Source organism: Poecilia reticulata, linkage group LG5 (assembly GCF_000633615.1).
Source record: "Poecilia reticulata strain Guanapo linkage group LG5, Guppy_female_1.0+MT, whole genome shotgun sequence".
NCBI lineage: Eukaryota > Metazoa > Chordata > Actinopteri > Cyprinodontiformes > Poeciliidae > Poecilia > Poecilia reticulata.
Genome location: NC_024335.1, coordinates 31,850,146 through 31,866,047, shown reverse-complemented (window position 1 = coordinate 31,866,047; position 15,902 = coordinate 31,850,146). Strand labels below are relative to the sequence as shown.

The 15,902-nt window shown below is 39.1% G+C and overlaps 1 protein-coding gene across 3 annotated transcripts in view; it reads right to left on the bottom strand.

Moving 5' to 3' along the window:
• pdzrn3b (PDZ domain containing RING finger 3b) overlaps positions 1–15,330 on the bottom strand; it is a 206,795-nt gene extending 191,465 nt beyond the window's left edge. The window contains exon 1 of one of the 3 annotated variants that reach the window (XM_008410602.2): positions 14,404–15,330. In XM_008410602.2, coding sequence (XP_008408824.1) covers positions 14,404–15,117 — 714 coding nt within the window. In that variant the 5' untranslated portion in view covers positions 15,118–15,330. The remainder of the gene's footprint in view (positions 1–14,403) is intronic. The other 2 variants (XM_008410600.2, XM_008410601.2) reach the window with 2 other exon arrangements.
• Between the last annotated feature and the right edge of the window lie 572 nt (positions 15,331–15,902).

The following is a 15,902-nucleotide window of genomic DNA, read 5'->3' as shown; positions in this document are numbered from 1 at the left end:
CAAATAACCCTCTCTGGGTTCTTCACAGAACAAAAGTCAGGAAATAAATAATAACACTATTAATGAAATAAATAATAACCAAATAACCCTCTCTGGGTTCTTCACAGAAAAAATCCAGGAAGGATTATAGTCCGTATTTTCCGAACTATGAGCCGCACTGGACTATAAGCCACAACCCCAAAGTTTTTTTGTTTTTTTTAAACCAGAAAACATACACATATAAACCGCAGATATCTCTGCCGCTCCAGGTTTTCCACAACGATGCAGCAGCAGCAGAGGGGGATAGACACCTCAAATTTGAGTCATAACAGGTCAATTGAATTCCTCCTTCCCTGGGAGGATATCACATTATCACAATTATTAGGGTTGAAAAAGAAAACGTTGCCAAGTTTAGATTTAACTGAACTGATTACAGTAGTTTCCGAACGATAACTGTAACAGTAAAAGTGCTGATCCTTCGTGTTGCTACTGGCATGTGTTAAATGAAAATGGGCACTTTCTTCTTCTTTAGATTTCAACAGCAGCTTGCATCCATTATTGTCGCACTACTGCCATCTACTGAATCCTAATATTTATACCTCAAATTCTCATAATGATCCCAGTATTATAAAAGAAAAAACAAAAAATCTTCTTTTCCCCCTCAATGCTATTTAACTGATCAACAACATTCTCAAATTTCAATTCCCTATTAATACCTAATTCCGTTTTAATGGGCACTTTCTTCTTTTATTTCCAATTTTGACTTCCAATGTTTCACTTCCTGCTAAAGAGCCCCCTGGTGGTTGAAGAAAAATCCACATATAAGTGGCTTATAGTCCGGAAAATACGGTGTATGAAAAAAAATCTGAATGCTCTCTGGTATTGTTCAGGGGGCCGGACCAAATGTGGAGGCAGGCAGGATCCGGCCCGCGGCCGTAGTTTGGGGACCACATTCAGACCAACACAAAAGAGACTCAACCAAAACTATCAGAAACTGTCAAAACTGTCAGATGACTTATTAGTCATCTGACGATAATGACTCAGAAATAGTCCATATAGTTTGGATGTATTTTTTTCTTCCTTTCCTATGAAAAGTTTATGTTTATATCATAGGTTTGTGGTGCATTTCTATCCTAAAGTAAAATATATAAAACTTCAGATATTTCATGAAACTTTAACATACAAGGATAAACCTTACGAAAGTACGATGGCCACTGTACTTTCTGTAAGGCTTACAGTATTCAAATATGAAGCATGAACTCATTAGTACATTATTGTAAGGTAGCCCAAAAAAAAAAAAAAAACAGCCAATGTGCTTCCTGGGTAAAAATGAAACGAGAAACGCGGCCCAACCCCGCTAAACAGTTTCCAGAATCGCAGGTGACACACGTGAGGGGCCCGGTCATTGGCAGCGGTCATTGGCACCGCCCCCCGGCCCGACGCTGACTTGTTCCGCTAGTGAGCAGAGACTCAATTAATCCCAGAATTTGTCTGTCATTCAGGTTGTTTTAGTCAGGCTCTCCCTGTCCATCATTTCCCGGATGATCCGTCCCGCTGTGTCTTTGTTAATGTCAAATTAATATATTTGCTGTGAATGACGTCGAGCTTCGCGTTGCGCTCTAGAAAACTGCAAACATCGAGGCTAATATGAACAGCACATGAAAACAGCTACGAATGAACGAGTCCGTAAAGTTGTGCAACTAAATGCCATTATAATAATTAATATTAAGATAAGTGTCACAAATCTGTGCAGAAGGATATCTGAGTCGTGGAGGACGAGCTCTGTGCGCTGCGCTCTGACACCAAGCGCAGGATCGTAATGCAGAACCTGGAGGCTGGGGCGGGGGGAAGAAGGGGATCTAAAATCCTAAAAAATAGTGGAACACACAAAAACACACAAATTACTAAAGTTTTTTTTGTACTGTTGTAACCATTAAACAATCTCCCCTTCAGTTCAACATTATAAGTGGAGATAAATTGTTGATGTTACCATTATAAAATAACTTGCAATTAAGTATTGGCAAAGCTCAATGTAATTTTCACAGGTGGTGGAGCGTTGTGTTGTTAGCAGCTGCTGAACGTTCTAAAAAAGTTACTTTTAATGTTAAAAGTAAAGTTTAAAGTTACTTTTATTTTCCAAATCAAGTAGTCAGTAATTTAAGTTACTTTTTCAAGGAATAGTCAGTAATCTGATTAAAGTTACTTTTTCAAAGTAACTATGCCATCCCTATTCGCTAATATGCAACAGTTCTCAGGAACATAAGACTGAGAAATTGTATTTTTAGATCAATAGAATTAAGGATTTTTCAAACATGCATGAAAGAATCAAAGCAACACTATGGTAGAATTTTGATGCACTGTTGTTTCACTAAATTTTAATTACTATTGTTCAAAAAACAAAAAACCTCAACATAATAAGAAATGTTAGTGTTTTCTCCATTGTTTGTGGCAAGGGAACTTGAATACATGTCAGTATATATGTATTGTTTACCCTGCTGCCATAGGGAGACGGTACAGCAGTATAAAGACATATACACTAAAGCAGTGCTTTTCAACCACTGTGCCGCGGCACACTCTAGTGTACCGTGAGTGATCGTTAGGCGTGCCGTGGAAATTATCCATTTTCACCTACCGTATTTTTCAGACTATAAGCCRCTACTTTTTTCCTAAGCTTTGAACCATGTGGCCTCTAGCCCGGTGTGGCTTTTTGGTGGATTTTTCTTCAACCACCAGGGGGCTCTTTAGCAGGAAGTGAATCATTGGAAGTCAAAATTAGAAATCAAAGAAGCAGGTGCTAATTTTAATTTAGAACAAGCACATGCTAGCAGCAGGCACGACAGAGGAATGTTTTCAAACTCATATGATGCAGCTTCTAAGTTGAGGAGTATCGATCTGGCAGTACAGGAGAGAAATAGAGCCGCTGCACGTAAACTCAGCGTGAACGAAACCGGATTTGGAGACGGAGAACTGCGTCCTTAATATATCCAGCAGTTATTAGGACGCAGCCCTCTGCTGGGTCCTTATGGGAAACCGAGAACGGCACAGAGAGCAGCGGCCTGTAGCCCGGTGCAGCTGATATATCTAAGTTTCCAGAGGGGAGGGGGCTTTCAAAATATTTGAAGGTGCGGTTTATATATGGTGCACTCATAGTCCGGAAAATACAGTAATTGGTCTTAAAAGATTTTTTGAAAACAAATTAATTATCTGCAAATAATTAATTATTTAAATAATTCAAAGATGCAAATTATCTGCCATCTTTGAGTGTCTTTGCTGTAGTAGTGACTAGCGGCGTAATGATGTAATTTTATTATCACAGTAGGTACAGAGCATTTTACATTAAAACAAGAGAATTAGTGATGCATGAATGTTACTATCACACACGACAGAGTTGTGGCACTGTTCAGGTGTATTTTTGAAGTGGACATGTTAAGTGCAATTTGAAATAAGAAATGTAAAATATGATAAAAAATAATTTTTTGTTGTTTATTTGATTCCTATTCAAGATATTTTGATAAGAATGATTATATATGTAATATAGGCGGCTACAGAGTATCTTTGTTTAAATTTTTTGGTTGGTGGTGTGCCTCGTGATTTTTTTCAATAAAATAACGTACCTTGGTGCACTGGTTGAAAAACACTGCACTAAAGAACAGTTTTTTCCCATTGACTGTTAGAACTGCCAATTCAGCCACACATTATTGTGTCTACCCTTCTGTCTTGTGTTTTTCCATCATCGTTTTCATTGTTAATACAGTAATACCACAAAATACAAAATATTGTGATAAAATTGTGATAAAAGTCTATATTGCCCACGCAGGACAATATAAACATATAAGTGTGTTTTTAATGACGTACCTCGATGTTTTCAATGAGGGAATAACATCATAACAGCTCAAAAAAGTCAATTACATAAAACCTCTACCTTCCCTGGCAAATTTAGATTTGTAGTAATCCTTTAATTTTACCAACACATTTCTTCTGACTAGAAGTAATATGTTTTTTCAAGTGGCCCAGCTGGAGTCCTGACTTCCATAGATAATCTGTTCAAAGATCAGGGTGATGGCCTGGAGGCCTTCCAACTTCAAAGACTTGAAGCTGACTACCAAATCAAATTTGTTACATGACTGCTAGAAACACACAGAAAGCTGGTCTGTGTTCATAAGAAACAAGCTTCTGTGTTGAATATAAATAATTCTGAACTTAACTGTAGGTTCAGTGGAAAAAGAAGGAAACGGTCTGAGACAGACATGTTTCATCTGCCACCTTTTTGCTGAGCTTTACCCCTCGGCATGTGCCACACTTTTCAAGTCAGTCCACCATCAAGCTGCCTCTTTCCCCGGTATACCGTTCAGCATAGTAGTTCTAATTATAGAGTAGGCACTGTCATGCAGAACAAAACGGAACAGATTGATTTACAAAGCACTGACACGTGGGCACGAGCAAGAAGAACTCTGTAACCTTGTAATCCAGGGCGTTTAAGATAGCTAAACATAGATTTTAGAACAGTTAGAGCAATCGTTGCACAGTGTGAAAGAAAACAGAAACCTGGCAGATCTGTTTCTTTATTCTAATGAAATAAGTGTTTTATTAAAGTGCTGAAAGCTTTCTTTATTGACATTTCTGTCATAATTAAAACAACAATGAAGCCTTTAAATTCCCAACAGGCTGCAATGGTTAATTAAACCATCACATGGAGAATTGTAGAGAAATTAGACAAAAATTATTTATAAGCATATTAAAAAAGATGCTTAAATCATCAATCAAGCTTTTAAATTCCCACGGTTAGTGTAAAAGGAAAAATCCTTTTAGACTAAATATTGTTTCCTCTCATTCCAGCCTCCATTTTGTCCTTCCTCTTTAGCATGACCTCTGATACAACTTCAGGGGCTTTTATGGATATTCAAGTTGTGCCTAAAATGTTAATTTCCTGTTTACGTAATAATGACAGAACATCTGAAGATATTCTGGGCTAATTTCTGCCATTTTCAATAGTTTAAGTACATGACATCAAATTGGACGTTAGAAGCATTAAGTCTAATTTTCAAGTTCGGCCTGTGGGGATTTTATTGATTGATGATAATGCCCAGGTTTTCATCTTTTTTGGGGGATCAAGAAGCATTATTAAAATGACTGCAGCGATGCCTGGAGTACGGCAGCTTTTCTTCTCCGGGAGCTGCTGGTTCAAACCGAATGGCGGGACGAGTGTTGCAGGAGTATTTATACAGGTGAGCGGATAGACTGAACACGGTGGGCGGCTGTGCCATAGTTGATGCTTATAGTGTAAGTGTAGCTTTATGGACGAACCGGAAATGAATTTCATATCATCCCGGTCTCAACAAATGTGTGGCAGAGCGCATCGCAATGTTACGTAACTGGTAGATGAGTTTCTAGGCGTGTCGAACGAAGGTGTGAAATCCTGTTGCCAACATAAACACAAAAGCTATAAATGGCAGGGCAAGGTGAGTGTTCATCTATTAGATTGACTGAAGATGAATGCATAAACTAAAAGCATTTGTAAAAGACATTTTTTTATAAATGTATTTCTGAGCCCACCTCTTTATTATTAACATGAATATAATTTCAGATTCTTGTATAACTTTTCTTCTGGTCAACTTACAAAGTGACCTATTATTGGTACAGGTTAATTTTCTAAACTACAGAAAAGTAACTGTTAGGGATGCTCAAATATGAAAAATTGGACTGATGTTGATATCCAACAGTAACACTGGTGTAATGCTAGATTTACCAATATTTTATTTGATCATATTTTTATCTGATTTCTCAATTAATCATCAGAATAATTGATAGATTACCTGATTACTAAAATATTTATTTACAACAGCCCTACATTCATTCCTACACAACACACACGTGAAGAATGTAGGACAGTTTTTCTCCTTAATGTACAAAAGCAGCTAAGATAAACATTTTACTTGGCTTGTAGCTAATAGCATCATTAGCTAAAAATAAGAAAAAAAATGTAGCTTAATATTTAGCTATCAAACTCGATTTCTACTCAGAAGTTGCAATTTCTGAGTTCGAAATAAAATAATATATCCGAACACACAATGAATTTCAAAGTCAAACCCCATTTAATATCCGAGATATCTGCCACTAGTTTCAAACTCATGAATATTCAATGAACATTTTTGGCAGTTTGCGTCTGATTAAATGAGAGGCAAACAGTATTATTTATGAACATGATTTTTTTGGTGTTGTACTACCAATAATTGATATAAATCAACTTCTTTCCTTTTGTGGTGATAACAGTCAATGAATTACATGTGAATTAGTCAAAACTCACTGTTTTCTGGCATGTGCTCTTTCTGAAGTAGTGAAAAACTAATTTCTCAGCTGAGTTAATATGTCATAACAAATCTGTAGCACACCTTTCTCTCCACCTACATGCTGGTTTGTGAAGCCTGTCTTGTAACGGATTCACTCCATTTAGCATGTTCCAGATCCATGGCAGTGTGAGTGACAGCTAACAGGAAGGCTAGCGCACACATTGTAGCCTGGGCTTTTCCTACCATGAAGAGTCAAAATATTCCAAATGACGTATGATTAATGAGAAGTAGTTGTAATTACAGGTGATAGGAATTCATCTGTGAGATCACAGAGGAGAGGTAAGGCTTAAAGCGACCGGCAGAGCTAATTCAACATGTGTTATTCAGTTTCACAAACTGTGCAGCAAACAACAGACTTCACCATTTGATTTGATCCAGTGAAAACCTTTGTGGGATGAAAAATCCTTTTAGACTAACCGCACTGTCAAATATTGTTTCCTCTCATTCCAGCCTCCATTTTGTCCTTCCTCTTTAGCATGACCTCTGAAACAACTTCAGGGGCTTTTATGGATATTCAAGTTGTGCCTAAAGTGTTAATTTCCTGTTTACGTAATAATGGCAGAACAAGACAGACGGACATAAAGTATGTCTCAGCGGCAGGACCAATCTACCTCTGTAATGTAAACCATAGCTAGGTATTAATAAAAACCAGTGAGCATCATTATATCACTGCGAGCGATTTCAACATTTGCTCGCCTCGGTGCTTCTGCTGCACAATTTACCAGTCTACTGGAAAACATCTGGCTTGGACCGCATCCATCCAGTGAGCAAATGAAGCTGTGAAGCTAAACAAATGAAGAACAGAAAGATAAAAAGAAGTGATCCAACATAAAAATGTTGAAGGTGATGTAAAATTAAAAGGAACGTTTCGAAAACATTCAGCTGTCAGTGGAAATTCCTTCCCCTCTCAGCTAGAGTTCCTAACTAAGCCCTGATCACATTCTGACCACTCCTCTCAGCTGTTCAGAGCAGCAACAGCAGCCATCAAACATGGTTCAACAGTCGGTAACATCTTTCATAATATAAATCACAAGAACCCTTTTCAAATCGTTTTATTTTTACATTTAAAGTGATCAAATCTGGATTTCTTATGTCAGGTTTTGCTAACTGGCTGTGAGTAGTTCCTCCTCTTGTGAAAAATTCCACTCAAAAGACAAAAGTCTGTGGAACATAACAATGTTGGTTTACAGGTGATTGATACCTACATATGGCAGAAAAGTGAGGGTTGAGGAAATGGGCTGACCAGACTTTTAACGTCTTTGTTTGGGCTAAATTTGGATGGGACTTATGGGCTAAATAAAACCTCAGGTTACATTGTATGAGCTAAATAAAAGACAAGGACTGGCCAAACTGAAATATGGCTAATGTTTACACAGCAAAATCTTATCTGAAGTAGATAACTTTTTGGCATCTTTAGTTAGTATAAAAAAAAGTTTAGTCAAAGATCTGAAGGTGTCAAAACCAAAACAGTTTCACCATTTTGAAAACTACAATCTTCAAAATATTCATGTTATCTTATTGATTTTCACACCACCTTCAATATGCAAGATAATTACTCTGTGTAGAAATTCTGAAATGTTCCATTCTCTAAACATGTTCCATTCTCTAAACATGTTTCACAGGGAAGATTATTGGTGGTGCACTGCCTCCAACGGTTGTTTTCTGTTAAGATAATCATTAGTTACTGTGTAAATAACCCTTAAAGGTTCGAGAAATAACATCTGAAGATATTCTGGGCTAATTTCTGTCATTTTCAATAGTTTAAGTACATAACATCAAACTTCCCCCCACCCCACTGTGCTGGGCACTGTTCATCAGCTGGCTGAAAGACTTCCAGCATACTTTACTCCAGGGGTCCCCAAACTTTTTCCTGTGAGGGCCACATAACTTTTCCCTTCTCTGGTGGGGGGGCCGGAGTTAGTTTGTAACAGAAAAAGTGTGACGATTGCAGGAGTGCCTAAATGTAAAAATATAGTGTTTTCCATAAAGCACAATCAAATAACATTCTCTGGGTTCTTCACAGAACAAGTCAGGAAATAAATAATAACACTATTAATGAAATAAATAATCAAATTACCCTCTCTGGGTTCTTCACAGAAAAAAATCCAGGAAGGATTATAGTCCATATTTTCCGAACTATGAGCCGCACTGGACTATAAACCACAACCCCAAAGTTTTTTTTTTTTTTTTTTAAACCAGTAAACATACACATATAAGCCACAGATATCTCTGTCGCTCCAGGTTTTCCACAGCGATGCAGCAGCAGCAGAGGGGGGCGGACACCCAACATTTTAGTCATAACAGGTCAATTGAATATCCCATTTATTACATTGAAAAAGAAAAAGGTACCAAGATTAGATTTAACAGAACTGATTACGGTAGTTTCCGAACGGTAACTGTAACCGTAAAAGTGCTGATCCTTTGTGTCTGCTACTAGCATGTGCTAAATCAGTAGTCCCGAACCTTTTAATTACAGCGGACCGGTCAAGACTTGGAAATTTTGTTGCGGCTCGGGGGGGGATGGTCAGATAAGGCTTCTATATGTTGGTGTTTCCACTAAATCCTGAATATGCCCAATTTGGGTTGTCTTCGCCCTTTTATCGCAGCCTGTGGGGTTTTCCCTGACTTGGAACGAGAATACAAACTGTTCAATGTGACAGGTAGCCAATCAGAAAGCGCGGTGACGCAAGAACAAAGGGGAATCCCAAACAGCTGACATATCGCACAACTGAGAGTCCGGTGGATATCGGAGATGATGTGTGGAAATGTTTCTAAAGGTCATTATTATGTTTATTCAGTTAAAAATGTTAACTATGAAAAAACATAGTCACCTCCAAATTATAGTGCAGCAAATAGAGCGGCTGCTCCCGTCGTCTTTTATCCACCGCCTTTTCTTTTTGTTACGTCTTTTATCTCTTAAATGACTCTACAAACTATCACTATTGCTTCTACATCGTCATCCGTGTTTGGTTATTCTAAATTCCCGCTATGTTGGGGTTTTTACTGGATTATCCTCTGGAATCGTGATGTTCGTGACTGGAATCGGTTTGTGTTGCTCCTGCCTTGGACACACGAACCGATCGAACCTGTTGTACTTTTATCAGCTCTGTGGTCACAGAGGTTTGGAGAATCGGCCGACGATCTTAAATCTTTCCGTCTAAACCAGACTTCAGTCTCACAAGCTCTACTCATCTCCTCTCGACCACTGCCCAAACGCTCTCCGACTCTGGTCGCTATGGTAACGTTTACATATCCCTTCAAAATAACAGAAGCACCACAAAAATGAACATTTTACTTTCGTGAAAATTTTAACTCACGATGACGACTAACGGGAGCCCTGAGCTTGTTTCTCTGCAACGAGACGGTCCCATCTGGGAGTGATGGGAGACCATGACACCCGAAGTGTTGCTTATATCCACAGCCTGCTTGGTCTCTATGTGGCAAAGCAGCTTGAAGCTTCATTGCCTCATTAGCAGCCGGTCGCCGCATGTTACGCAGAGCGGGCTTATAATGTGGGACTCGCATATCGGTCCAATTCATTCTCCTATCTCTTATCTGGGCCTTTTCCCCTTTGCAAAGAAACTTTCCAAAGGCATCTGATCTGTTTCTTACTCATTTTTCTGCTTGTGGGCTCAGTGTTGGCCCGCAAGTAACAGACTTCCAATAATTCACTTCCTGCTAAAGAGCCCCCTGGTGGTTGAAGAAAAATCCACATACAAACGGCTTATAGTCAGGAAAATACGGTAGATGAAAAAAAATCTGAATGCTCTCTGGAATTGTTCAGGGGGCCGGACCAAATGTGGAGGAGGGCCGGATCCAGCCCGCGCGCCGTAGTTTGGGGACCCCTGCTTTACTCTGTAATCAGACAAATTTGGCTGTCTGGAAATATTTCTGATCTCAGAAGAGCATCAAAGTTCCTGGTGTAGAAAGTGAAGGTGGAGCTGCTCACACAGTTTGAAAATTACAACAAGCATAGCAACTAGGACTGTAATAATTCATCAAAAGATTCAAGAACCTCAACTTCTAAAGTTCCTCTGTGCATATTATCTGCTGCAAGGCTCCGTTGTTTTTCTATTTAGCACACTGTGTTCCGGCCAGACAATTATTTGTATTGTGCAACGCTTTCACCGTCACCGATGAGATACTGACAAATGCCAAGTGCTATTAGCAGCTGTGGATGGAGGCGGTGAGGGAGGGACAGAAAGAAGCGCTAACGAAGAAAGAAACAAAAACTGTTAAAAGTGTGGGGTCACTAAGCTACGTTTGTGAAATGCTAACGGGACATTTTTGTTGTTGGAACTTTTATCTGTGTTACTACAGAATCTGGGATCTCATGGACAAAAAAATACATTTTGGCTAACATTACATGTACTTGATCAGGAAGAGTAATAATGTGAAAAAAATAGATTAGAAATACCTATTAGAAAGTTTTCTCATACTTCAAACTTCAGTCTAAAAGTGACGTTTGAATTGTATCGCATTTTAAGCAAAATTATTATTTTTTAAAAATGGAACTCAATTGATTTTTGCTAGCATTTCTTTCATATAGAGCAGTGTTTCTCAACCTTTTTCGGCCCAGCGCCTCCCTAGCCTTTATCCAGGTCCCTCACCGCCCCCCACCAAAGAATTTTCAGGCTACTTTGCACCGACTAATATTTTATTATTAATATTACTATCACTTGTAGATGTTTTGATTTTTATGCTTGTTTCTGTATTTATCATCAAAAATAATTTGCCAGAGAACAAAAAAGTCATGGGAATAGAAATTATTTTCATAGGCGTCTATGAAAAAATGCAATGAACATTCAAGTTAAAATTAGTAGGCCTAACAGCAGCCAATCAGAGTGGAAAAAATATTCTTATTCCGTGTCATTTTCTAGTTGTTAAATATTGCACAAAATGACCAGATAAAAGATGTACAACATGCCAGTTTAAACTTTGAACTATTTTCAAAACAACTGAGCTCTGCAACATTAACATGGATAGAACTGTAACTACATTAATCATAACTCTTCTTCTCTTCAGTGTTTCTGTTGGTTTCTGGTGGTGCAGCTCTRTGCTGCCTTCAGGAGAATGGGACATCAGAGTATCATCCATAAAACTTCACCCACAAGGCATTTATTGTGCAAACCAGAGCTTTCAGTGGAAAAACAAAAGTTCCAGGTCCTTTTAATGCCATACAAATATGAAACAGAAACATGGATTATATCTTTATATAGACCTCTCTATTGATTTATAGATTCATAGTTTTACTGGACAGAAATTACAAAAAACAAATCTGGTTCTTAATCAAATCCTAATGAGTCAAATTGAAAATGTCACAGAGTCACTGAACACCACCATGACATTAACACTGACATGAAAAATAATATTGAAGAAATAAATATATCAAATCTAATTAAAAACATAAATAAGTGATCAGTTCTTTACTGTTATGGTCTTTAAGATATATTTAGTCTCAGTACTAGATGTGGTCTCAACAAACCCATGACATTTCAACAAAATTATTTTACCTTTTATCTGGAAATAGTGTCTGTTTATTCTTGCTATACAGTCCTCTGTATTAATTATTGCTCGAAAGGTCTTGCCATACCAGTTTATTCCTCTGTATTTACTTTAGTTTCTTAGTTTATTCTTGCATTTTGTTCTTTATTTATTTCCATTCAGTTTCATTTGATTAGTATTATCCTCTCTTGGTTTATTGCTATGTCCACCTTAGTTTCTTTCCTGTTGCTAGATTTATTTTATAGTTTATTGACCATCWGTAATCTTCACTCATCACCTGCTGCGCCGCCTAATCGTCATGTTTTCACATCATGTGTTGATTTTTCACTGTTCAGCGTCGGATTCTCTGTTTTTGTCATAATTCACATCTAGTTCGTCGCTCTGTTTTATGACCCGCTTCTCCCGTTTCAGAGTTTTGCAAAAATGTGCGCGTCTTTTTTTTTTTAAACCCCTAAGGTGCAGGGCGGTCGGGAAGCCTATCGATGGGGAAAAGGCAGACTGACATAAACCTTTTAAAACAACGTAAATAATTTCTGCATTCTGATTATTGAAATTTAAAAGTGCTGTGTTGTTCTATCACCCCCGTTTCATACCGGACCACTTACAGCACCGGTGTTAACGCTATAAAATGAACGCTCTCTATGGTGGCATCAACCGTGGAGGTATTTCTTTATTTAAATAGGCTCATTTTTCATAGGGATACACAGTGAGGGTATCGTGATTTTAGATACCAGTAGCAGGAGAACGGAGCTGTGCCAAGAAGCTAACAGAAGCTAACAAACACTGAATAGAAGAAGAACTGCCATCAATACAGTTGCAGCCAAGCATGGTTTAATGTTACACAAGACAGTTTTACCAAGTTGCTCAAAGTCTAAACTGGTATTGTTGTGCATTTAAGGTGTAAAGTTTAAACGCCCCCCCAAAGGCACCCCAGCGCCCCCCTTTTGTAAAAATGTCCGCCAGCGCCCCCTGCCGTCCTCTGAATGCCCCCTGGGGGGCGGTACTGCCCACGTTGAGAACCGCTAATATAGAGAATATGCAGCCTTAGCTACTTAAATTTGGTAGTAGCTTAAGTAGCTACCACCAAACCTTACAATTTGGTACTAAATTAATAGACAAAATAAATTGATAAATTACTTAAATGCTAAACTTTGTTTACAACAGCCCTATTAGCAAGATAGGAGCAGTAGAGTTAGAAAGTCCAGGCATAAATCCAAGAAATAATTTTTGACGATATTACAAAAATAGATGTTGGCAAAGATTTTCCATCACAGTTCCAATGAGCTAGTTATGTCAAACTTTCAGACCTCAGTGATGTTGGCCTTCAAGTTAATTGACATGCATAAGCAAAATTTTCGTTTTTGATGTTAAAAGTTTTAAGAGGTCAACTAGGGAAAAAAAAAATATTACAACAAACAAACAAAATTTATAAAAAATTAAGTGTGGTGCAAAATTTGTGCAACTAAAATTTTTTGTAGCACTTTTGATCGGCACCAAATTTATTTGATTTTGTAAATGTGGGGTGGCTGGTTGACCTTTGATGACCTCTGGAAATATTTATCAATATCTTCAAAATGACAGCAGCACCAAAAAAATTAATAAAAAATAAGTGCACAAACGTTTAATACAAATTTAATTTAATTTTAAGAAAATGGTGGGGGAGGGGGGAAAACCCCCAACAAACTCAAGTCTCAAATTCAAATGCAAGTCACATTTTTCTTATTTTTATGGATCCCTCATAAAAAAAATAATATGACGAAACTTGTGGTTGCAATGTAACTCTGTCCAAGTAGGAAGTTCAGAGGGGACAGGGCTTTCTCAGTCATGGGTCCTAAGTTATGGAATGACTTGCCTTTGCAGGTTTGAGAGGCCCCTTCACTGTCCACTTTTAAAGCTCGTCTTAAAACCCATCTATTTTACTTGGCTTTCAACTCCAGTGGGATCTAGTTTTAAATTGTATGTTTGTTTTTAAACTGTACGTTTTTATTCTTTTATTGTTATGTTGTGTTTTGATGTACAACACTTTGTATCAGCTGTGGTTGTTTTAAAGTGCTTTATAAATAAAGTTTGTATGGTATGGTAAGTAGTGGAACCCAGCTCTTGTGTATAGTATTGCAGTAAATATTTGACCCTTCCCCCACTCAACCCTACATTGGCTCCCCAGCTGGGACACAGGCACAACTGACACCCAGACAGACAAGGAACAAACTTCTGAAAACTACTTTTCCGAACCATCTTCCATTCTCAGCAGAGATGGAGATCAACTCAAAGACAGGGAGATCCAATAGTAATAACTACTAAAGGGTTTTTTTTTTCTTTTTTAAGTGACAATATGTTCAGAAATAGATTTTACAGACTGTTAAGGGTAGTCATGAAATCTTCGTGCGGGTCATAGGTCTTTGCCTGCTAAATGTCAGAGTTGAGGGAGAATGTTTCCTCAAAACTTTATGAGCTTAATAATAATAATAATAATAATAATAATAATAATAATAATAATAATAATAACAGAGGATGGAATGTTGTTGGAATTTAAGCATTTAAGAGGTACAACTCTCAGGGCATAAACTTTTACCTTGCACGAGAAAGCTACGGTCTTGGTGAGCGAGTCGATCCTCTCGCTGTACTCGGTTAATTTCTTCTGGTACTTGAGCGCCGTCATCTGCAGTTCACCGTGCACAGCCGAAAGCTGGGCCAGCAGCGCCTTCTCCCTCTGGTTGGCCCTGATCGCCTGCTTCTTCAGCTCCCTGTCCAGGACCAGCAGCCTGCACTGCAGCGCGCTGTTCTGCGCCTTTAGGGCTCTCACGCAGCAGTGACCGCTCGACTTCTGCTCCGGGTGCGTGAGCGTTAGCCCACAGCCGCCCTCGCAGATTCCCGCCGCCCGGTGCTCGCACGCCTCCCGCATGTGGGCGTCCAGGTCCCGAGCGCTCACTACCTCCTCGCAGCCTCTGTTGCCGCACTTGGCCGGAGAGAAGTCGCACGTCTCGGCGTGCTCGGCCAGATGCTGCAGCGTCACCACAGCGTCGCAGCCCCTGGCGTGATTGTCGCATTTGATCTCCAGCTTCAGGATGAGGTTCTTCAGCGGCAGGACGTGGTTGAGCTCCTTGGCGGAGATGCGTTGGCACTTAACGGGGCAGCTGCTCTGCTGGACGACCCAGGGCAGAACGCAGCCGGAGCAGAAGACGTGGCCGCACGGAGTCGTTAGTGGGTCCTCCAGGACTCTGTTGCACAAGTTGCATTTGAAGTCCGGGTCTACGGTCCCCTTGAAGCGGTCCAGCTCGAATCCCATTTCGCCGTTTGTCCCCCCACCCGCCCCAAATCCCCCAAATCCCCCAAATCCAGAAGTCAAACTCACGGGCTCCCCCCAACCCTCGGCAGGTCTTGTGTCGGAGGAGAAGCGGGGCGTTCAGTTAGTCATGGGTGGAGAGACTTACCAACTCTGCTCCTTCACAGACCAAAACTCTGCTAATTGAGTGGGACTTTTTGTTGCGTTTACGTGCGCCTCGGAAATAAGAAGGAAGTTGGGGAAACGTTTTTGAGTAAATAAAAAAAAGAAAAGAAAGAAAAACTGTGCTGTCGCTACTTTATTAAACAGAAGCACACGTGTTGCTTCTTTGAAGACTGATAAAAGTTTAATACAAAAATATTTAATTTTTAACCCAAAACTTTGCACGTTTAGAAGAGATTAGCAACAAAAAATTGTTTTAAGTCAATTTCATTGGAGTCTGAAAATTTTTTACGTGATTCATTCGTATAAAAAAGCATTAAAGTCAGTCTCTGCTACACTTAAAACAGGACTTTTTAACAACCAAAGTGCATACAGACCTCAAAGGCAACACTGATCAGAGCGAGAGTGTGTAGAACAGTGGTCCCCAAACTACGGCCCGCCTCCACATTTGTTCCGGACCCCTGAACAATACCAGAGCATTCAGATTTTTTTTCATATACACCATATTTTCCGGACTATAAGCCGCTTATATGTGGATTTTTCTTACGTATTTTAATGTCGTCGCAAAAATCGCAAAAGAAACGGCTCAACCGCGCCACCTAGCACCATTCAAAAGACCCTTTGCT